Source organism: Nannospalax galili, unplaced genomic scaffold (genome assembly GCF_000622305.1).
Source record: "Nannospalax galili isolate Female #2095 unplaced genomic scaffold, S.galili_v1.0 scaffold95, whole genome shotgun sequence".
Taxonomy (NCBI): domain Eukaryota; kingdom Metazoa; phylum Chordata; class Mammalia; order Rodentia; family Spalacidae; genus Nannospalax; species Nannospalax galili.
Genome location: NW_008342393.1, coordinates 11,004,181 through 11,027,057, shown reverse-complemented (window position 1 = coordinate 11,027,057; position 22,877 = coordinate 11,004,181). Strand labels below are relative to the sequence as shown.

Sequence of the window (22,877 nt, the reverse complement as noted above, 5' to 3'; positions counted from 1 at the left end):
TTAAATATTCTCAGGGTTCTCTGAAATATTTTCTTCAAGAAACAATCGCAATGTCCATGTTAAATTTCAGAACTGCTTTTATTAGCTATATTAGATAAGAAAGACTCTGAGAATAAGCATCTATAATAATTATAATATGTTTAAACATTAAAATATCAAACAACAACCTGGAGAGATTGCTCAGTGGTTAAGAACACTGACTGCTCTTGCAAAGGACCTTGTTTTGATTCCTAGCACCACATGTCAGCTAACAACTGTCTAGAACTCCAGTTCCAGGGGATCTCACACCGTCTTCTGACCTCCATGGGCATTACACAACATGGGTGCACTTACATACATGCAGGCAATACATTCATACACATAAAATAAAAATAATAAACAAAATATTAAAAAATAAAACAAAATAAATAGATGTTTGCAAGCTGTAAACGTTACTTTGAAGGAGCAGTGAATGAATTATTTATGAATCGATAATTTATCATAGTCTATGAATCATGTTTACAATTTATAGCATTACAAGTTATAGGGCCTGATGGATAGTGAATTCTTAGAAAACTCATTTTTGATGAATTTTAATAACAGCTTGAAGAGTCAGGTGGCAGGTGAGTTGGAAGGACAATGCTTCAGGTACAGGGAGAATCTTGTGCAAAGGTCCTGTGGAAGGAGGAGCTGATTTAAGAACAGAAAGAGCTGTCTCAAGGTAGCAGGTAAGGAGGAAAGACAATGGGAAAGACAAGATTTCTGTTTTCAAGGAATTCATACTTTAAGGAAAAACTCACATATTTTAAAACTTTCCTTGTTACACTATAAGTCTATGATTTCCCAAACACAACAGGAAGGAGAAGAAATCAGTGTCAGGAATAATCCTTCACCACTGATATAAAACTCAGTTTCATGTTTGTCTCTAGGTAAGTGACACAGTTTCTGAAATAGCAGATGGGCTTTCACAAGTGTTGGCTTAAGCACATTAGTGCTCGCTCATGGTTTCTCAGCATTCAGGCTGGGCAACAAGAAGGGACTGGGAAACTGGATCAAGACACCACGTGCACATTCGTCCCCACCTACCCCTTTTCTCAATACGCTGGCTGGCAGGAATACGAGCCTGGGAGCCACACAGGTCATGTCCTTCCCCATCATCTCCTCCCGGCAGCCACAGTAAGATTTTTATCTCAACAGTCTTGCCATCTCAAGTGTTATGTAAGTGGAGTTGTAGCTACGCAGTCTTTCAGGATTAGCTTTTCCATTTAGTCTAACACTCTGTTAAGACTCATCCAGGTTGCTGTGTGAACAGAGTGCTTTTTACTGCTCAGGTTTGGTCTATGTAGTTCATGGTAAGGATAGGTTGCAGTATGGCCAACTCCTCACCAGTTGAAGGACAACTGGCTTCTTTCCAGTCCTTGACTGTTATTCATAAAGCTGCTATAAACACTTGTGCACAGGGTTTTATAGGAATATAAGCTCTCACCCTACTGGGATAAATGTTCAGGAGCACAAGCCATAGGGTAGACGGCAGCTCCATATTTAACCTTTAAAGAAGTCGCTCCACTGTTTTGCAAAGTGGTGGCGCCCTTTTACATTCACACCCAAAGGGTCTGGATTTCTCCAAGTCCTCACCAGGATTTGGTGTCATTACCATCAATTTTTGAAATACTTCAATGGGCATGTAACAATATTCTACTGTAGTTTTAATTTGTTATTACATCCTGAACCGGAAGCAGAGAAAGTAAGTACTGCTCTTGGGAAAGGAGGAGAGGATCATCTGAAAGGAACTGAGAATATAATGGTGGGGCATGCAAGAGGGGAACTAAAGCACGCAGAGCTGCAGGAGCACACAGCAACGGCAAAGGCTTCTAGTTTGATTTGCAGCTTCAAACTCTTCTGTTCAGAACAGTATAGCACTGTTGATTTCACTAAAGACAGAAACATAACTACAGTGAGAGAATCTGGGAGTTCAGACGAGCATGGTTCCCATGGGAATTCTTTTGTCCTAGTTATAGTTGCATAAACAAGGGTAGATAGTCGAGAGACAGCCCTAGTGCACATGAATTAAACAGCAGTAACCGTCAGAGCTAAGGAAATTCTAAAGCACTTAGAGCTGAGAAAGGATGGGAAAGACAGAGAAAACAACTCTTCTTTTTTTTTTTTTACCATTATAAGCATTTAAGTAATTCTTTCCCAAATACTATTTTCATATCACTTTGGATAAGAAAATTTAAAAGCATAAATAAGAAGAGATCGAGGAGGGAGCGAAATGGCTTGGCAGGTAAGGTGCTTGCTGCCAAGCCTGATGACCTGAGTTTGATCCCGGGACTCATGTGGTAGAAGGAGAGAACCAACTCCCACAAGTCATCCTCTGACCTCCACAAACATGCTGTGGCACGTGCACCACCCCCCACAAATATATGTAATTAAAAATAAAATAGATTCTCAGACTGAATAACTAACTTAACTACATGTGGTTTATGAGAGGCATATGTGTTTCAAATACCATGGAGAGGATGGAAAGGAAGGTAGAAGATACAGCAGATAGACAGAAACACAGCAGGTGCTATAATTACCCAGTGGACACTGAGGCAGATGACATGGAGTAAGCCAGAAAGGCCTCCCTCCAAGGCCAGACATCTAAAATTCACACCTCTTATCCAGCAGAGTCTGTACATACAATGTTTGTCAGCTACAAGCAAGATTTAAAAAAAAATCCCCCAAAGATATAACAGTCCATATATTAAAAAAACTTAATAAACAAATAAATCAAGTTTTCAAATTGAGAAAAAAAAACTAGGAAAGAAACAATAAGCCTAGAAAGAAAAATAGGGCTGAGGGGAGATGACAGAGGGGATAAAGTGCTTGCCTCATAATGGTAAAGACCAGAGTTCAGATCTCCAGAGCCCACATAAAAGCTGGGTGGGTGTAGCAACCCTCCTATAATCCCAGCCCTTCGGAGCTAAGGTGGCTAGTTAGACTACCTGAATCAGCAAGCTCTGGGTTCAGGGAGATGCCATGCCTCAGTAAATAGAATGGAGCGCAATTAAGAAAGACACCTGACGCCAGCCCCTGGCCTCTGCCTGCACACACATGTATACCCACACATATGTGAACATACATGCATGCATATCACATACATACACAAAAGAAAAGCCTCTAACATTTTTTTTAATCCATAAAATGAGAAAAGAGAGGTTTTAAGTAATGTGACAAAGGTCAAACACCTGGAATGTGGTACTTGGGTTTCAGAGCCTGTGCCTATGACCCCAGAGTGTGGCTTTCTCGTGGTCTACATCTCCCCTTTCTTCTCTTAAAAGCACACAGGACTCAGTAACACAGAAACTGTGAACATGTTACAAACTTTGAACCAATGTGAACTACTAATGTCTTTCACTTGAGCAAGTGTCAAGAAAATGAACATGGTCATATTTTAGGCTAGAGAAAGCACCAATCAATTTCAGAACTGTATATTCTCTAATCTTTCACAGTAAAAGTTATAATTAAAAGTATGTGAATGAAAATTAATAAGATAGAAAATAAGCAAAAAAATTAGATTTTATAAATAGACAAACCAATAAAATAGCCAAGTTCAAAAAACAATTCTTAGAGAAAAGGCACAAATACACACTTTTGAAAAACCGAAGGTGCAAAAGCTATAGAAGTTTAGACGTTACACGAATGTACCATATACAATACTACACTAGCTTTCACACTCCAGTTGAACAGAAGATTTTCTAGGAAAGGTATAGAAAAACTGTGATATAATTCAACATCCTTTTCTTAGGTAAACCAAAACAAAAATCTTAGCAAGCTAAAAATAAAATAAAACTCCCTTAATTTGATCAAGAGTATCTACCAGAAACTTGCAGTGGACTTTTATTTTTAACATTTTAAAAACTGTTTAATTATTTTAATTTTATGTGTATGAGTGTGTACTGCCTACATATATATAAGTGCACAATGCCTGCAGAGGTCAGAAGCGGGCATTGGATCCCCTGGAACTGGAGTTATGGACAGTTGTTAGCTGCCATGTGGGTGCTGGGAACTGAACCTGGATCCTCTGCAAGAGCAGCCAGTGCTCTAAACTGCTGAGCCACCTCTCCAGCCCTTTGAAGTGGACTTTGTGCTGAATGGTACAGTATTAGATGCAATTTGTCAAAAGCAGACACAGGAGAAAAGCATTAGTGCTGTCAGCCACTTTTCAATACATAGGAGAACTAGAACTGATGCTTGTCACTGATCTGAGCTCAAAAATAAAGAAAGGAAAATATTAGGAAGGAAGAGACAAAATTATAGTTCTTGAATATTTGATAAGTCAAAGAATATTATGAGATACCTATGTACTGAAAAAAAAGAGCTAGAGATTGTAATAAAGCAGCTAATTAAAAATTTAAAAATCAGCAATATTCTCTTATTAACCCACAACAACCAGCTAGAGAAAATCTTGAAAGTTCACTCATAATAACCACAAACATTTTAAAATGCATTGGGCATGAAACCCAAAAGTGATGCATAGAAGATCCACAGAAAGAAAATGATTAAACTGTCCTGAACACATAAAAATTTAACTTGATTAGAAAAGCATGGTCACGGATGGGAAGACTCTCCATATTAGGGATATAATATAAGCCCAGGAAATTTATTTATTTTTTTTATGTGTATGCGTGTATTGCCTGCATGTAGGTAAGTGCACACATGTTATGCAATGCCCAAGGAGGACAGAAGAGGCCGTCGGATCCCCTGGAACTGGAGTTATGGACAGTTGTTAGCTACCAGAAGACCTGGAAATTTTAAAAAATTGAATTTGACAAGCCAGTTCTAAAATTCATTTGGAAGAGAAATGTGTGTGACCGACAAAGAAATTTTGAAAAAGATTACCTAGGAGGAACTTTCCCTATCAGATATTAAAATGTACTGCAAAATTACTCGATGGTATTAGCACAGTTGTAGACAGATCAATGACAGAGCGCATAAATGTGTAGATCCTTCTTCTAGTTAACCATTCCAGAAAAAAATATTTTAAATAGATAGGTTAGAGGCACATGTGAAAAATCAGGATTGTAACATGGTATCAAAGAAAAAAGTTAGAAACAACCTATGGGGTTGGCTCGATGGGTAAAGGGTCTTGCTGCTAAGCCTGATAACCTGAGTTGGATCCCTGGGTCCTATACAACATGAGGAGAGAACTGACTCCTGTAAGATACTGATTGATCTCCACATGTATGCTGTAGGTGTGTATGAACATACACGGACAAATACACACACACACACACACACACACACACACACAAACCAACAAAAACCTATGTCTATCAGCAGGAGAATAATTATATATAATTATTCTCCCGCTGATTGACATAGGTTTGTAGGATTGTTGGAGAATAAATGGACTGGATCCTGACTACTCAGCAGCATGAGGAAACTTGAACTTTAGCAGCTCAGACACGGGCTCTCGCACAGAGCTGCTCTCTGCGTGCCCACTGCCCCACCCTCTCAGTCTCCCTGGGCTTGCTTGATTGCCCCCACCATACATTTAGTCGCTCAGTACATTTGTGCATTTTGTTCTATGTGTTTAAAAAAATAAAACTGATCCCCTGAGTCTGGGGTCTTCTGGATATACCATTTTCTGTCCCTCTGTTGCTTTCATCTGTGAACCTTTGGTCTCATTGCCTTCTCTCTGAGTCCAAACAGTCCAAATCAAGTTAGAAAACTTTCTGCTTCCTGATATTCGGGCACTTCATTCTAGCAATGAGGATAGCTGTATTATGCTCTTCGATTTAATTAGTTCCTCAATTAATTAAATATGGAAAGCAATTGTAGTTTTTAATGCAATGTCTCTTTTCTTGTTAGACAAACATCCTGAAACTACAGGATATAAAAGTAAAAACAACTGAACGCCCGAACAATGCATGTTGTGGCCCGTGATGTCAGGGTTTTCTCTATTCTGGTGGAAAGATGCCTTGGTCATTGTGTTATGATCCAGCCGACACTCTCAGCTGAAAATTTCCATGACCAAATGGTGGAACTCCCTCCTGGAAGTTTAGCTGCCCACAGACATCTCCCTGAAGTTCTCTGATTTCCTCTTTTCCTGAGAAAAGACCTGAACTGGTGATTGTCAGAGGTACCAGCAGATATGATACCAGGACCTGAATGGTGCTGGCGATCTCTGCAAGAAGAAAGGCTTTGTTTGCTTGTTTGTTTGTTTAAAAGAACGTGACCAAATGTAGAGCTGAACTGCTAAGCAATTCCCAGTGACAAGAATCGGACATTAAAATTATTTTTTCTGTGCTGCACACTGAACCCAGAGTCTTGGGCCTATCAGGCAAGCACCCTCCAACTGAGCTATGTCCACACACCTTGATATTTTGAGACAGGCTCTCACTGTGTATCCTAGGCTGGCCTTGAACTCATTGTGTAGCCCAGGCTGCCGTGGAAATCTGATGCTCTTGCCTCCATCTCCCTAGTGCTGGGATTACAGGAGTATAGCCCTAGGATGTGGTTGCTATTTGTCAAGGAACAAGGAGGAAGAGAGGCAGGGAAGGGCATATTCAGAAGCATGGTGTGTTCACACACTGTAGTGTCTACTGCAGCATCTTGTAGTCAGCAAGCCACAAGGTGTTACCATTTCAAACTTTCTTAAAAAAAGAGATAAAATATTTTATCCCCTGACTATAAGTCAAAGGCTGTGTTCCACCTGTTACAAGATAAAGCCTGCCATCTGCCCCCTCCAACCTCAGCCCCATAAGGAGCAGAAAAATTACTTTTGAAAATATGCCCTGCTTCAGGCCCGCAGAGAAATCACATATAATCTGCAAATGAGAGGTTCAGGCAGGTTACCCAAGGCTATGAGGAGAAAATTGAAACACAGTTCTGGCAATGGTCCAGAGCATCAGAGCATAGAGCATCAGAAATAACATCAGCTGTTCTTTGTAAGCCATAGAAATCGGTGAGATGAGATGGAAAGTGCACAGGCCCTTTGCATCTAAGGAGGAAACACCTAGAAATAGCCCCATCTTACAGCAGTTGGTGAAAATGCAGACCCCAGTGGGTTTCACTGAAAACTGTTTCCTGAGTTTTAAGCTGTAATGGACACTTTTACTCTCCAGAGTTGTGATGGCAGTTGGCCTGGTACTTGTCTCTGGAGTCTGAAGAAGGCCTCCAAAGAGTGCTCTTCAGAAGATTGTTGTGTATCCACAGATTCTTCAAAACCATGCTGATTAATGTAAGCAGATGGGAGACAGAAGGATCCAGATCCCACACCCCGCAACTCCCACCCCGGAATACACATTGGCCTAAGAGTGAAGGGGAAAACATTCAGTTGTCAAGATAGGCTTGAGGTTTTACTGAGCCTAGAAGTTCTGGAGCAAACCCCAAATCCTGCAGGGTTAAGCTTTCCTCTCACAGTTAGATGACTGCTACTTCATTCTGTGGATTCCTCAGTTGTTGCCCTTTCTTCTTTTTCTTTTTTCATAAAAGCAAAGCAAATAATTGTCTTTGTCTCAGGGTGATTTCCCTAATATTTCCACAATTACATAATTACTTCAACCTCTGAATTAAAACTGTCTGTCTGTGTCTGCGAACACAGTAGGCTGCCAACTGCTTTAAATAACCCTTCAGAACGATCGGGGTAAGGGCTCCATTTATGTCCTTAGAAATTAACACAAGGAAGCCTGCTCCACAATGCAACAGACAATTCTATTTATAATGCTTAATTAATCCTCTCCAGTCACTCACAAAACCCACTGGCGACCTTTTATTCCGACCTCACCCAAAAGTAAGCTTCCCAAGAGAAGTGCTCATGTATGAATACAGACAGAATTTGCTGGGGTTATGGTCAAGTATTAAATAGCTGGCTAAGTTAGCTTCTGATAGCTCACTAATCAAATGTAAGCAGGAAACGTCAAGTTGGGCAGCATTGATGAAACTCTTCATCAAAATTCTGAGCTAGAGAGAGGTAGGAAAAAAGAAAGAAAGAACATGCCCGTGTCTGATGCTGCCTGCCCACCCTGGCTCTGAATGTCAGCCTTGCCAGCTGCGAGACAACCAAGAGGAGGGCTTAGAATTGTTGCAGTGGTTGGCTGAGGGGCGCCGTGCTGAGTGGCTTCGTAGGTGTGCAGTTGTTAGTATTCTAAAGTTGCCTTCTCTCTGATACTGAAAACCTAGTCAACCCTCTTTTACCTAAGATGTTAGGAATAGAGTGAACTTATCCGGACAATTCCAAGTACTCAGAAAGCTATTGATGACTGTGGAAGGCATCCCTAAATAGCAACCCTGGGAAGAAGAAAGGAAGGTGTGTGCCTCAGGTGGGCATTTTTCAAGGTAGAGGGAGTGGTAGAGACCTGAACCCACAGAGTCATCTATGGCCTGACCCTGGACCAGGTGTGGAGACTTTTACCAGGGCATTTTCCCATGTCTTTGTGAATCAGAAAAACTGATTCCTTTCCTTTCCTTCCCCCACATTCAGGACTGAACACAATACAATGACTCCAGCTCTGTTGCGAGCCTTTATACAAGCTATGATCTATGATCTATTATCCCCTGCTATAAGGTTTGGATGGTCAGTGCTGCTTCCAAAGACAGCTGTGAGGACCGCCTAGTGACATAAGCAGTCCTAAGAGCAGGTGCCGTGTGAGAGCTGGCCAGCATCCTCACACCAAGACAGCTGTGAGGACTGCCTAGTGACATCAGCAGTCCTAAGAGCAGACGCCGTGTGAGAGCTGGCCAGCATCCTCACACCTGTGCCGCCTTCCTCCTCTGTACTCCTCCTCTCCTTTGTTACAGCTGCCACTGCAGTCACACCATCGCTCCGGAACAGCTTTCACATGAATTTCCTTATTCAAAATCCATGTCTCCCAATCGAGCATACACACTAACGACACTTCAGACCTTCAGAGGTCTATGTGTGATCTTGTCCCTATCTGACTCAGTGGCTCTCCAGAATCCATCACGTGCACTCTTAACTCCTTGGCCATGATTTTAGTCCCTGCTCTGCCCCCTACCTGTGGTTTCACTCAAGACTGTTTCAGAGGAGCCTTGCTATTTATTATGAGTTCCATCTGAGTGTTCCAGTACTCTCTCTAATCGTCCTGGTATTTTCTTGTTTGGATAGTGGTTCTCATTGTTCTCTCCATGTCGAATTTACATTGCTCCAGCTCCCATCCATCCCATGAAACTATGCCCCATGGCCACCTCAATCCTGGGGCCTTCACTGATCTATACCATTTTACCATCTCCTTATCCTTTTCTGACCCCAGTGAACTTCAGGTAATATTGTAGTGGCTGGTTTACATGCTTCCTACTCTCCCTGAATTGATCCTACACAGTCTAAGCCTTCTAGGTCCTCAGATCAGCTCTGTTTCTCAATATGCCCCTTATCCCAGCTTTATGATCTATAGAGCAGATTCACTGCAGACATGAATGGGACATTCGTTGAGGGGTCTGGAATGCCAACCTGGTCCTATTCATCCTTTCTGTGCCTCATTCTCAGTCACCTTCCTGAACCTTCACATCAGTGTATGTGGATATATTTCAACTTCAAAAACGAATGGGATTAAAAACGATGCCATCAATGGGAAACCCAAACACACAAATACAGGAGAAGGAGCATCACGCCACAGATTCCTTTCCAAGAAGGAGCGGAGGGGAGGATAGGGAGTGCAGTACCTTTGTACCTGGTCACTACAGCAGCGTTGACGCTGAGGGGCTCCTGGAAGATGACGGTGAGCGATGTGCTGCTTGTTACCATGAGACAGACATTGGCCGGCACCTCTGGGGCTCCTGGGACAGAAGAGAAAACATCAGTAGCTTAGTTTTGCAAAGCCCTTCCAAACACTGTTCCTGCCTCTTCAAAGGGTACCCTGAAGCACACACTGTAGAGACATTTGTTTGCGGAGCCTGTTAGCCTTCCCTCTTGAACTTTTCATTAAAAGGCTTAAGGGTTGCTTTTTGTTTGTTTATTCAGCCCTGGAACTCACTATGTAGAAGACCAGACTGGATCTCAGAGATCTGCCTGCCTCTGCCTCCTGAGTGCTGGGCTTAAACGCCACCAGGCCTGGCTTAATGCTCAATGGTTTTTGTTGGTTGTCATTAAGGGTTTCTTAGGAATAAATGGTACAGCAACACTTCCCAAGTGTCCTAGAAACACAGTAGGGAGGCCAGCAAGGGTAGGGTAGAAAGGGACAGCAGGATCATAATTTGTAGATGGGAGCCCTCAATTCTAGAAGGTTATTTTCATGTAAATTATTAACAGCCCAGTGACGGGGAAAGGGCACAATAACAGTGGTCCCCCACATGTAGGGTGAGGAGACTGTGACCCAAAGAGGCCAAACTGCTTGTTTAAATTCTTCTCACTTTGCTCTTAGACTTCCTTACATCGGATAGTGTTATCTTAGAAAGAAATATATGGTGGATGCCTCATGTATCCACCTCAGCTTTCAAGGGCTGATGATGGTTTTAGATAGTCCTTAATACTCAGCAGATGTTTTACCAATAATAATAGAATTATTTAAAAAAACGATGCCAAATCTAAACATAATCCCAAATATTAATTGTCCCCAAATAAGGCACAATAGCACATGTATCTTTTAAAGTCATTGCTGAATCTTTTTTTTTTCCAGAGTGCTGAAGATCCTGTTGGTGGTGAAAGCTAGCCTCCTTCAATGCTGCTGAGGAAGGGCCAGGCCAGACTTGGAACATTGTGTATGGTGTATGTAGTGCTCCCTAAGGAAACATTTTCACTGCTTGTGTGTGTGTGTGTGTGTGTGTTTTTCCAATTTCTTTGCATGCATGCGTGTGTGTGTGTGTGTGTGTGTGTGTAGGTATGCATGAGTGTGTGTGGTACACGTGTGGATGTATGTGCACATGTGTGTGTGTGCATGTAGAAGCCCGAGGAGGACATTGAATGTCTTGCTCTGTAACTTTCTACTTTATTCCCTTGAGACATGGTCTCCCACTTGAACCTGGAGCTAGGCTGGCTTCCAGCTAGCCCAGCAATCCTCTGGCCTCCACCTGCCCCGCACAATGCTGGAGTTACAGGTGGGGCGGCCACACCTGGCTTTTTACTTGGGTGGCTGGAGATTGAAGGTCAGTCAGGTCCTCAGGCTTGCACAGCAAGTGCTCTTCCCCACTGAGCCATCCCCACAGCCCCTGCCTTTGGTGCCTTTGGTGTTTGACTCTTTCCCAGAGTCGGCTCATTTGTTTGGAAAATCTCTGAGGCAGAGACTGTCAAATTATGGAACTGACTTTTCTCTTTGTATTTAGAATGTCAACACTAGTTCTTTTAGTTGTTGAAATAAAACCTTTTAGAATGTGAGTGTAATGTTTTACAAGTGTTTGAGTTACATGTTTTGTTTTTGACATCCTCTAGGATAGAATAAAATCTCTTCCTGGAACGAGAATCTAGTGGTTCACAGACACTGAGCTGTGCATGTTCTTACTTCAGGGCTTGAGCTCAGCAGTACTTTGTACTGTAAATGAGGATTAGCTAGACCTGCCTTAAAAGAGCAAGGAGAACTAGTAGAAAAATGGAAACAGACAAAAGCACAATTCACGGGCCAGTTGACTATCTTTCTCTATTGTATTAAGTTCAGTTTATAGCTGTCTGTAAAACACAATAGCAGAGAGTTGAAGACATTTAAAACGAGCTTGAAGCAGAAGTTGGACATATAGGCAAACAAATGTTTTTCCACCTCCACATCCCAAAATATAGCCACTTAGGGCATCAAACCATCAGGTCATTAGGCATTAGGGCATAGTTGGTGGGAAGTGCTAGATGAGTCGGGACTTGGTGGAGGGAGGCCAGAAACACACAGGGCTCATGTCTGTGGCTAAAGAACCAATCAGGAGCCAGAAAATTAAGTAAGACAAAAGACCCTTTTACAGCCTCCCAGAACCTTTGCTCCAAACAGGCTGACAACAGCCATCCATGACCCTGGAGAGTTAAAAAAAAAAAGAAAAAAAAAAAGAAAAAGAAAAAGAAAAAAAAAAAATCAGTTAAAGGCCTGGCTGTCTCAAACCAAAGCTCAGTCTAGTTAAATGCAGCTGTCTCCTGCTGTACTCACTGGCATGTTCGAAGCCCGTTTTCATTCGCCTGTAGAGCCGGTACCTCCACTCCCAAGCCTTCAGTTGCTTCTCCTTCTCTGTGTTGTCCAGAGTGAATCCTTCACTCTCCACCTGGGCAGACAGTTCACTCACCCTGTCCTGTGCCTCCTGGACCAATGTGTTGAGATGCATAGCTCGGCTTTCCAGGCTGACAACTGGGGGAAGAGAGATGAGATGGCAGTTTTCCTGCAGAAACACTGTGGTGGTGGTGGGCTGTATCGAGAGTCCACTTTGAATTTGAAAAACCTTGGAGGAAGTGGGGTCAGTGTTATCTACTACCTTGCTCTGATAAAGCCTAATGGTGACATTGATCATTTAGTGCTAAAGTCATTGAATTAAGATATTCCCCTTGCTCTCTGGACCTCTTGTCATGTGTATCCCAGAGAGCTATTTGGCATAACAAAGTATGACTATAAAGATTTGTTTGGAAGGACAAACACCTAGGGGCAGAAGCCCTGTTAGGCTAGGAATGCTGTAGAAAAAAAATTCTCCATGAGTCAGATTGCATTCTACCAAAGTTGTATCATTTAATACACACACACACACACACACACACACACACACACACAACTGAACTCAAAATTTCTGTTCTTATCACATTCTTCTCAGCATATGGAAAATTTAGCACATGTGTCTTATGGGTAGAATTTTGTCAGTATTAATTCATGTATTGCTAATAAGTGCATCACACTAGTGCCACAGCTGAGCTAGTTCGTTCCAATGGCTGGATCCTACATTGGTTTTTGATTGTGGTCTGGTTATAGGCATGCACCTTCTCTAGAGATGTCTGTGGCCCAGAGGGCAAAGTGTACTAGAGGTTGACATTGGGACTGCACTCGATGCATATGATCCTCATTTGGCTTACATTATATTGTTTACTGGTCCCGCTCCCTGTGGCTGAACGCACACCAGTGGTAAAGGGCGCACATTCTTGTCCTTTCCTGGGAGGCTGCTTCCTGTGGCCTGCATGGGAGAGTCTGCTTAGGTGGTCACCTGTCACTCGGAGGAGCCCCTCCCAGGGTCAGTGGCAAGACAGAAGACAGCTTCATTAGGGAAGGGTGGTAGGAAACCACATAAAGACATAAGTCAGAGGTGAGGTTTCCATATTTGTTACTGAAATGTGTTTGACACTCCCTGTGACCAAAACAATATTTTTTCCTGATGGGTGGGGAAAAAACCCATCCATTTTGTTTTTTCTAATTAATGGGGAAAATATTATGAAGATAACTCAAGTGAAAATTTGTGAGGTGTATTTTGAAATGGAAATTAGGTGGTTATATATTCATAGTCCCTGTGTTCGTAAGCATGTTTGCGTTAAGAACAGGAAATGAATACTAATTTATTATTGCCCCTGTGCACCATCAGTCTCAATTTATTTACAGATGAGGTCAATGAAAAATTGGTCTAGTCTTTTTCTTTTCTTCTTTCTTCTTAAAGTTGCTGTTTAGAACACTCAGGACTGTGTTTTGCTGCAGATTTGGCATGGTTAGTGAATGTTGTCGCAGCAGTCAATCATGCACTCTAAATACTGTCACACTTTTTTTTTTAAGCCTCAGTCATGAGCCATGACAGAAAAATAAACAAATAAATATAAAGGTAAAAAACTCTTTCCCTGAGCAGCTACGCGATGCAGAATCCCCGGGGAAGGCGAAAGGAGGCCAGAATAAAGGGTAACATAAGTGCTGGAGATGGAGGAAGGCCGCGATGGTGTGTGAACAGGGAGGTTCCGGAGAAAAAATACATGCGCACACACACTCCAGTGGAAAAACTGGCAATGTTAGTAACCTCAAGGTGCAATTTCCTGGAGTAGTAAGATTGACAAGTCAGTGCTAAATGCTGTTAATTTAACTAACTTCAGATTAATGGTAGAGTCTGTATGACTGAAGCCCTCAAACACAGTCTCATTATAGCCTTGCTGGGAAGGTCCTAAATATAGGCATTGACAGTTTAAAACAAATTCGTATACATTTGTGTATTTTTAGACACAGGTTAGGGGGCAGAGTTTGTGTCATAGTTTTCAGGTTGATTAATTGACCCAGTAACTGCACCCTCTCCCCAATGCCCCCCTCCTTCTTCTACTCCAAATTATAGAGAAAATAGGGGAATTGTCCTTGTTAAGTTATTCAGTGGGCCTTTTATTGTGAGCCCAGTGTTTGAATTGCATGCATGCGTCAACACTTGGGTGATAGACACATGATTTATAAAAATAAATTTTTCTAATACTATGAAATCCCTCCTATTAATTTTTATACCCACACAGTTATTACTGGTGTGAATTCCAGGTGGCATTTCAGACGGACAGCTTCTCTTGAGTTATGGCCTGGCTTCCCTGTGACATTTTCCTGCACTCACTAGAGAACACGTTTTGTTTCTGCACCTTCCCTTCTTCCCAGGTTTTATTTTAGTCTTGATGCCATCGGAGCTGTCTTGGTAAAGGGATGCCTCCCTCGTTCACTGAAAAGCATTCTGCCATTTCAGAGTCTACAAAGGGAGCACCCCAGACTTCCACTGTCAGGTGCACAGTCCAAGAGGAGCTGCATCTCCAGGCTCTGCAAAGTAGGACACTTTAGCTCCGACATGATGCTGTGAAAGGTGGGTTGGGGGGGTGCAGTGAGCATCTCAGAAACACAGTATGAGTTTGTGTTTTCTTGAAACATCAAATTTTACACAAAGATTTGCATGAAAGCGTCTTGTTTAAATTTAGAGACAAATGTTTATGAAGGAGGAGAATGGGAAAAAAACTTTCTAGAAATTGAAGATTATTTTTTGAAAAAGAGAAACTGTATTGAAATTTCTGCTCCCCCTGCCCCCAGGTTCAGTCCCAGGTGTCCCAGAGACTATACTTACTTGCCTCTGTTGTTACAGGTAATTGTGTAGACATGTCAAAGAGCCACTGGCTGAGCCTGTGGTTTCCAACCATCTCACCAAGCAAATCTTTATGTTTTTTTTCCTATGGATTTTTTAATAGCTCAATAAAAAACTCGTTTGAAAGATGTTTTTTGCTACCAAACCAGCTGACTTATGAAGTAGTCATGTTTCTGCCCGTTATTAATGACCTATTTAGCTGTCAGTAGAAGCATCTGTTTAGATGAGACAATCAACTTAACTGGGTTAATTTATTTTAAGAAGAAACAAGTGAACCTGATAATTTTATCAGGCCGGGTAGTTTTACCACGAGTGAAAAGTGTGCTAGGGCAGCTTTTGGCACCTTGCAGAACTGGAGGGGGGGTCTCATGCTTGCCTTTGTCTTTTCCTTTTCTTCCTTTTCTCTCTTTCTCTCTTTTGACTTCAGAATGGGAACCATTTCAATCTCCTTATTTTAAAGACGAAGCAACTGAAACCCAGAGAAGTGGGATGGCTAGACTTAGCCACAATTTTCTTAAAAACCCTCAAGAACTCAGAGAGCTTTCTCTAAACCAAATGGAATATAAATCAACTTATTATTTCTATATATTGCAATTTTCCAATCACTCTTTGGCTTGCAATGGCTGAACTCATTTTGGCCGTCTGGCTGGAAATGGGGAGGCTATGCCTACTTTCTAGTTGGTTTCTCTGCTCATCCACTTCTCTTGGGTCTCTCTATCCTACCTTCATTCCCACCTACCCGTTATTTTCTCCTTGAGTCTGCCATGCCTGATCTATTTGCAAGTTTTGGCCTTTCCCTCCTTGTAGTTGGTCCGTTCTCCAGCCAAGCCACTGTCCTTGTGAACAGCCATAGCCAGCACAATAGAGGGTCTGTGGGTGTGTGGCAAGGCGTCCGGCTGGGGCAAGACCACTTCAGGGCTCCTGAAACAGGCTCCCCGCTATTGTGGTGTTTAATTATCAACAGTATTTCTACCACCCAGTGCTTCAGAGTGGGAATTTGTTATAAGACCTGCCCAGCTAATTAACTATGGGATGGGGGTGGGAGGTGGGGCAGGAACTTGGTGTTCAAAGAATACAATTAGGGTTACTGTTTAAATCCTGAGATAAATAGTGATCAGAGGCTGAATGGACTTTCTCCAGCATTGGAATCTAGCCTAGGGATTGCAGATGCTTAACTATTTCTTCATTTTACCCTTGCCCCGCAATTGTTGGATTGGGGCTTGGTTGACAACTCATAACATTTGAAAATGTGAATGAGGGCAACATGTGAGCCAATTTTAATTTTTTAAAAAAGATTTATTTTTAACTATGTGTATGTGTGGGTGTGGGGGGGCATGTGCATGCAAGTGCAGGATCCCCTGGAGCTGGAGTTACAGACTGTAGTGAACCAGCTGATATCGGTACTGGGAACCAAACTTAGGTCCTCTGCAGGAGCAGAACACACTCTGAACCACGGAGTCATTACTCCAGCCCCTAATTTTAATTTTTAATTGAAGATTTTAGGGAATAATTTATTTGGTTTCCTTGGAAAAAGAGAAAACACATTTTCATATTAATAATGATATGCCATTTCACAATTTAACAACTTTTCTATTGTCCACGCTTTCCTCCTTTCTCTTGATGAGAAAAAGAAGTCACTAAGGTAATAACTTAGTCACAGTTCTAGAAGGATCTTTACAACCAACTTAGCTGTCTCTTTATGTGGCCTCTTGGCTCTGCGTGATCTTTTGACAGAAGTGCACTGCTTGCTAAGGCAGCCTCATTCATTTTCATACAGCTCTGAATTTGAAAGAGCTTCCTTATTTCAGCTGCAATCTACTTTTTCAAAAAGTTATTTCCGAGACTGGGGATAATTCATGAAGGGACTTTGGGCTCTGATAGGTCATATGCTATCCCTAAAAGATATATGGACCTAGCCAGTCACTCTGCCATGTTAAGCCCAAGACTCTCATCTGTAAAACTGGCATAACAATGGTGCCCACCTCATGAGCTGTGCTAAGTTAATGATAATTTCTACATAGGAGGTTTACTGGATGTTTCTATTATTATTGTACCCACTGACTTTTTTCAGAGGCACACAAAAATAAGCTCAAATAGTTGTACCTTATGAAATAGCTTGGTGTTCTTCCATCAAAAGATAATCCCTTGCCTCAAGTAAAAATTGTCTACTCCAGCTACTGTTTAGAAATATACACTCATAAGTGGTGTGAACGTCATTCCTATCTGTTATTTCAAAGGAGAAAACAAGTTCACTTTGGTATGAACTTTGCACTGAAAGTATCCTCTGGGCAACCAAGTATCTTTGATCATAAGTGAAAACCTTCTAACAACTTCATAAGTCACTTGATATAAGGTAGTAGTGTCCAAAGAAGTAAAGCATAGGTATTCTGGTGATTAAATGTGTTAAATTAGAAATGCCCTTATAGTAGAGAAACTCCACATTAAGTTCCAGGTCTAGAACTCAAAGCCCATTTTTGGCTTCTCTTAGATCTGCAGCTGTATGTCTTCTTTTGAGATTTTCTTCAAGTTTCTAAGAGTACAACTGTAGAAAGCTTTTAAAGATCCAGTGATTGTTTCATTTAAACTGCTATGGAAGGTCTAGAACTCATAACACCTGGGCAAGAGCTCTGTAGCATCTCCTCTGCTATTTTCCAGAAGAATGTGCCTTTGCAAAGTCCCTGTTATACAAGGTAGGTGACTGGGGAATCCTGAAGGAGCCAGAAACAGAAGGGGTCGTCTTGCCCAGGTCTCACCAAACTCAAAGGGGAAAATGCACATTTCCTTGAAAATAAACAAGCAAAATGTTTGTGCTAGTTATTTAGGAAATCCAAAGCAGGTTTAAGTATGAAATGAGAAAACAAGCTAACCATGTCTTCTGACAGTGGTTAAGCATAGTCCAAAGATGTGTGGTATAAGCCACGTCAGTTAAAATTTCCTGGTAGTAACATTAAAAACAGGTGAAATTAGTTTTAACATATTCTAACTCGGTATGTCCAAAATGTTATCATAGAAACATGTATAACCAAAATAAATTAGATATTTCATATTCCTTTGTTTTGTACTGAGCCTTGAAAATCCAGTATAAATTTCGTATTTCGAACCATTTTCAATGCAAACTAGATACATTTATTTTTTAAAATAAATTTTGTTGTATTATAAATCAACAATTTATAAATGTATACACTAGTAAAGTATAAGATAGTCCTATGATGATGAATTCAGTGTGGAATAATGAAATCAAGCTAACAATATGAACATCACCTGCAATTCTTACTTTTGGTGGTGAGGACTTTTATCAGTGTACAATATTATTAACTGTATTTACCACTGTGAAGCAGGTTAGAAGCATAGTCCTCTACTTAACCTTTTGATCATCACCTCTCCATCTCCCTGCTCTTAGCCTCTGTAACCATCATCCTGCCCTCTGTCAGATCATGTGCTATTTGTCTTTCTGTGCCTGACTTATTTCAGTTACTGTGATAGTCCCTGATTCCATTCATGATGTAACAAATGACAGAATTACTTTCCCATAAAGGCCAAGTGGTATTTCATTGTGTGTCTCTACCACATTTCCCTCATGAATTCTATTGCTGATGAATACGTAGGTTCTTTCTATCACATGAGTATTGTGAGCAGCACTGTAGCAGATCTGGGAGTGTGGGTGGCGGTTTGACAAACATTCCAAATCTCTTGGGTAAATACCCAGAAGTGGGATTGTTGGATCATATGGTAGTTCTATTTTTAGTGCCTTTTTTTTTTTTTTGGCGATGCTGAGTAACAAGCTCATGCATGTGCTAAGCATGTGCTCTACCAGTATTCTACATCGTGTTCTATTTTTAGTTGTTAGAGGAAATGTCACATGTTTTCCATAATGTTTGTACCAATTTTCATCCCCACCAAGAGTAAACAAGGGTTCCCTTTTCTCCACATCTTCACCAACACTTAGTTTTTGTTATTTTGAGAATAACCATTCTGACAAGTGTAAAATGATACCTTGTATTTTTACTTGCCTTTTTCTAAGGTTGGTGATATTGAGTACTTTAACAGTTCGTGTTCATCGTTCATCATTGCATATCTTTTTGACATGCCTATTTAGGCCCATTTCAGCACATTTCTTTTTACATTTTTTAATTGAATTTTTGTGATTTCATACAATACATCTTGATCATATTTAGACCCTCCCCCCAATTAGGTGTCATGCATCTGTTATATATTTGAGGCCTATCGAGTCAAGTTTGTGTTCCCAGATTTCCCTTGGTGTGAGTCCGTCCACTGGAGCCCAGCCAGCCTATCTAGCATCACTCCCTTAAAGATCAACTCTCCCTCTCCCAGGCTGTGATCAGCTGCCAATAGTTCCTCACCCATTTCCCCACTTTTGTGCTGGTTTTTTGTCTTGTCTGAGATTGCATGGGTCTTGTGTACACTGTCACCATTGCTGTAAGTGCATATGAGCACGTTCTCAGCCACCTGGAAAACTCATCCACCACCCCTGACTCTTACAGTTTCTGCCTCCTCTACTGCAAAGGTTTCTGAGCCCTGGGTGGCAGATGTTTAATACAGGAGTCCTATCCAGGAACACATACTCTGCAGTCTTTTATTCTCTGCACTTTGGCCAGTTGTGACTTTCTGTGTTAATCACTGTCTGTTGCATGAGGAAGCTTTGTTGGTGAGAGCTGAGACGTGCATTATTCTCTCTGTCCCCTGTTTCGCTATGTTCGGTGAGCCTTAGGTGCAGAGTTTGCATTGTAAAAGTGTCAGTCTTACCCATTTCTTTTTTAAAAAAAATATTTATTATTTTTATTTTATGTGTATGAGTGTATTGCCTGCATGTATGCGAGTACACTGTGTCATGTAATGCCTTGGAGGTCAGAAGAGGGCATCGGATTCCCCTGGAACTGGCGTTAAGGACGGTTCATAGCAATCCATGTGGGTGCTGGGAATCGAACCCAGGTCCTCTGCAAGAGCAGTCAGTGCCCCGGTCTTGCCTATTTCTTTATTGTTATTTTGTTTGGTTTACTTCTGTATTTTGGATATTGACTGCTTATTGGCTGCATGGTAAGAAACATCTCCCATTTCTGCTTCCCTTTCCTTCCTTCCTTCCTTCCTTCCTTCCTTCCTTCCTTCCTTCCTTCCTTCCTTCCTTTCTCCTTAATGTACAAAAGGTTTTTAGTTTGATGTCGTCTCATTTGCCAATGTTTGTCTCCTGTCAGCTCTGCTTTGGAGGGCAAATAAAAAATATTGTCCAGACCAATGCCATAGAATTTCCCCCTTTGTTTTCATCTCTGAGTTTGCAGTTTAGTCTTACATTTTGAGCTGACTTTGAATATGGTGTGAGGTTGGGGTCTGGTTTCATTGTTCTGCTTAAGGTATCCAATAGCATCTGCCGAAGAGACTATCCGTCTCCTTTTGATGTAGTCTTGGCACCTTTGTTGAAAGTCAATTTGCTGTAATATGTGGGATCACTTCTGGGCACTCCATCCTTTTTCACTGGTGAATGGACTAGGAATATTTTAGAAGAGAGATAATTACATGTGATTTCTATGTTGGACATTGTAGTTTTGAAACAAAATTCTACAAACAAGAAATGTGGCATCGGGGATACCAATATGTATAATCTGCAGGTGCTGGTACTATTTATTTTGCCTCAGAACCTATATAGTATGTGGGTTAAACATTTAAATAATTTACCAGAAACTCCTGGATTATTTTGTTTTGTTTTTGAGAATTGCATTGACTAACGGTTCAGAGGGTGGGGGCCATTTATGATGTGCCAAGTCATGAGAGAAATGCTTAAAAGTCATCATTCTATTAAATTCACTAATGTCCTAGATGGACAGTATGGCAGCCATTCTCCAAGAGGGTCCAGTAGGCACTGTCTTGGAGCATTCACATCCTGGTGTGTAAACATATTGTGCAGGGTTGATCCAGATGGTGCATCATGTCAGAGATCAGGTGGTAAAGGACACTTGTTCCCACCTTGCTTCATTTCTTTCTCACTTTCTCAGAACCTTAACCCTGGGGAAAGCCAACTGCCACATCAGCCACATGGAGAGGCCCTTGTAGCCAAGAATGCAGAGCTCCTACCAACTGTCACTTTGAGTGAGGGTGGACTACACCCGCCAGCTCATTTCAACTGCAGGGCCATGATCATTTTATGGGATACCCTGGCCTACATCTGCCCAGCTACAACAATTCCAACATTTCTGGTCCATAGAAACTGAGATAAATGTCATCTTCATTTGCTAAGTTTGGAGCACTTTCTACATTCCAATACATAATATATATATATAACGACTGACCTACCTCTAGCTTACAGATAAACTGAGACATGAAGAAACTAAAGAATTTTCTCACAGAATATGATATGGACTTTAAAGCCAGAACTCTTTGAATCCAGCAATTTGATTTTTAAAAAAATGTTTTATTTATTATTTTTTATTTTATGTATATGAGTATATTGCCTGCATGTATGTGAGTGCACCTGTGTCATGTAATGCCGTGGAGGTCAAAAGAGGGCTTCAGATTCCCCTGGAACTGGAGGTAAGGACAGTTCATAGCCGCCATGTGGGTGCTGGGAATTGAACCTGGGTCTCCTGTAAGAGCAGTCACTGCTCTTAACCCCTAAGCCATCTCTCCAGCCCCAAATCCAGCAATTTAATTTTCAGTAAGTGCAAAGAATTTAATTTAAAAGCTATTTTTTTTGTTGTGTGGTGACTGATATGTTGGGGGAACTTCAGGATAGGAACGTAGGCCATGTGTATGTGCAAATGAGCTAGGTGGGCTGGGAAAGAGATCCTTTAATTTTATCTGTGATGCTTTAAGTTTTGACAAGGAGAACTTATTCTGTGTCATGAGCACATTTAAAAATTCAAAACAAAAGCTGACTATCAAGAAAATCCTGTCATTTGCAATAACATGAATGAACCTGGAAGGCATCATACTAAGTAAGAGAAGCCAGATACAGGAAGAAGAATATTGTAGGCTTACACATGCATGTGAATCTAAGAAAAAGTCATATGGAATTAGGGAGTAGGAGGTTGGTTGCCAGGCACTGTGGGCTGGGAGGGGTGAGACAATGTTTATCGAAGGATGTACACTTTCAGTTATAAAATTAACAAGCTCAGGGCTGGAGAGATGGCTCAGTGGTTAACAACACTGATTGTTCTTGCAGAAGACCTGGGTTTGAAACCCAGCACCCACATGGCAGCTAACAACTGTCTGTAACTCCAGTTCCAGGGGATCTGACAGCCTCTTCTGTCCTCCGCGGGCATTGCATGACACAGGTGCACTTACCTACATGCAGGCAATACACACATACACATAAAATAAAAATAATAAAATATTTTTAAAAAATTAACAAGCTCCATGGATCTAATGGACAGCATGAGTGATGATGGGTGTGCTAATTATTTGGATTATGATAATTATTGCACAGTGTATACAAATGTCAAATCCTCACATTTTGAACGTACACATGTTTTACCTATAAATGAAATCTTCTGAAACTAAGAAAAAGAAGGTCAAGTGTCATCTGTAGAAGAAGGCAACTGGTCCTTAACTGAAGCCACCTGATATTAAATTGTTTAGAAACATAAAATAAAGCCCGGTCACTCGCTATTTGGTAAAATAATTGCCTTCATGGGGGAAATATGAAGGTTAAGATGCTGACTGTGTAATTTATGATCAACATTCAAAACCTTCAAGCACCTCAAGCAGAGTGGACAGCTGGTGAAAAGTCCTGTGGCAAGACAGTGTGGCATGTGCAAGGGACAGAAGGTTTGGCTGGTGACACACCGCAGCTGAGAAGCTCTGAGGAACAGCTGTGTAAATCAGAGAGGACATAGCCTCCTCTTTTAATGAAGCACGTAAAAATATTTGGGGCTGACTCAAGAGTCTGCCTATGGCTCATTTTTTCCATGCTCTTTTTT

The 22,877-nt window shown here is 41.3% G+C and overlaps 1 protein-coding gene across 1 annotated transcript in view; it reads right to left on the bottom strand.

The window, feature by feature from the left end:
- Ankfn1 (ankyrin repeat and fibronectin type III domain containing 1) overlaps positions 1-22,877 on the bottom strand; it is a 167,626-nt gene that overhangs the window by 108,529 nt on the left and 36,220 nt on the right. Inside the window, exons 4-5 of the mRNA XM_029565982.1 lie at positions 12,045-12,239; positions 9,649-9,762 (exon numbers count right to left, since the gene is read on the bottom strand). Of these exons, the coding sequence (XP_029421842.1) occupies positions 9,649-9,762; positions 12,045-12,239 (309 nt within the window). The remainder of the gene's footprint in view (positions 1-9,648; positions 9,763-12,044; positions 12,240-22,877) is intronic.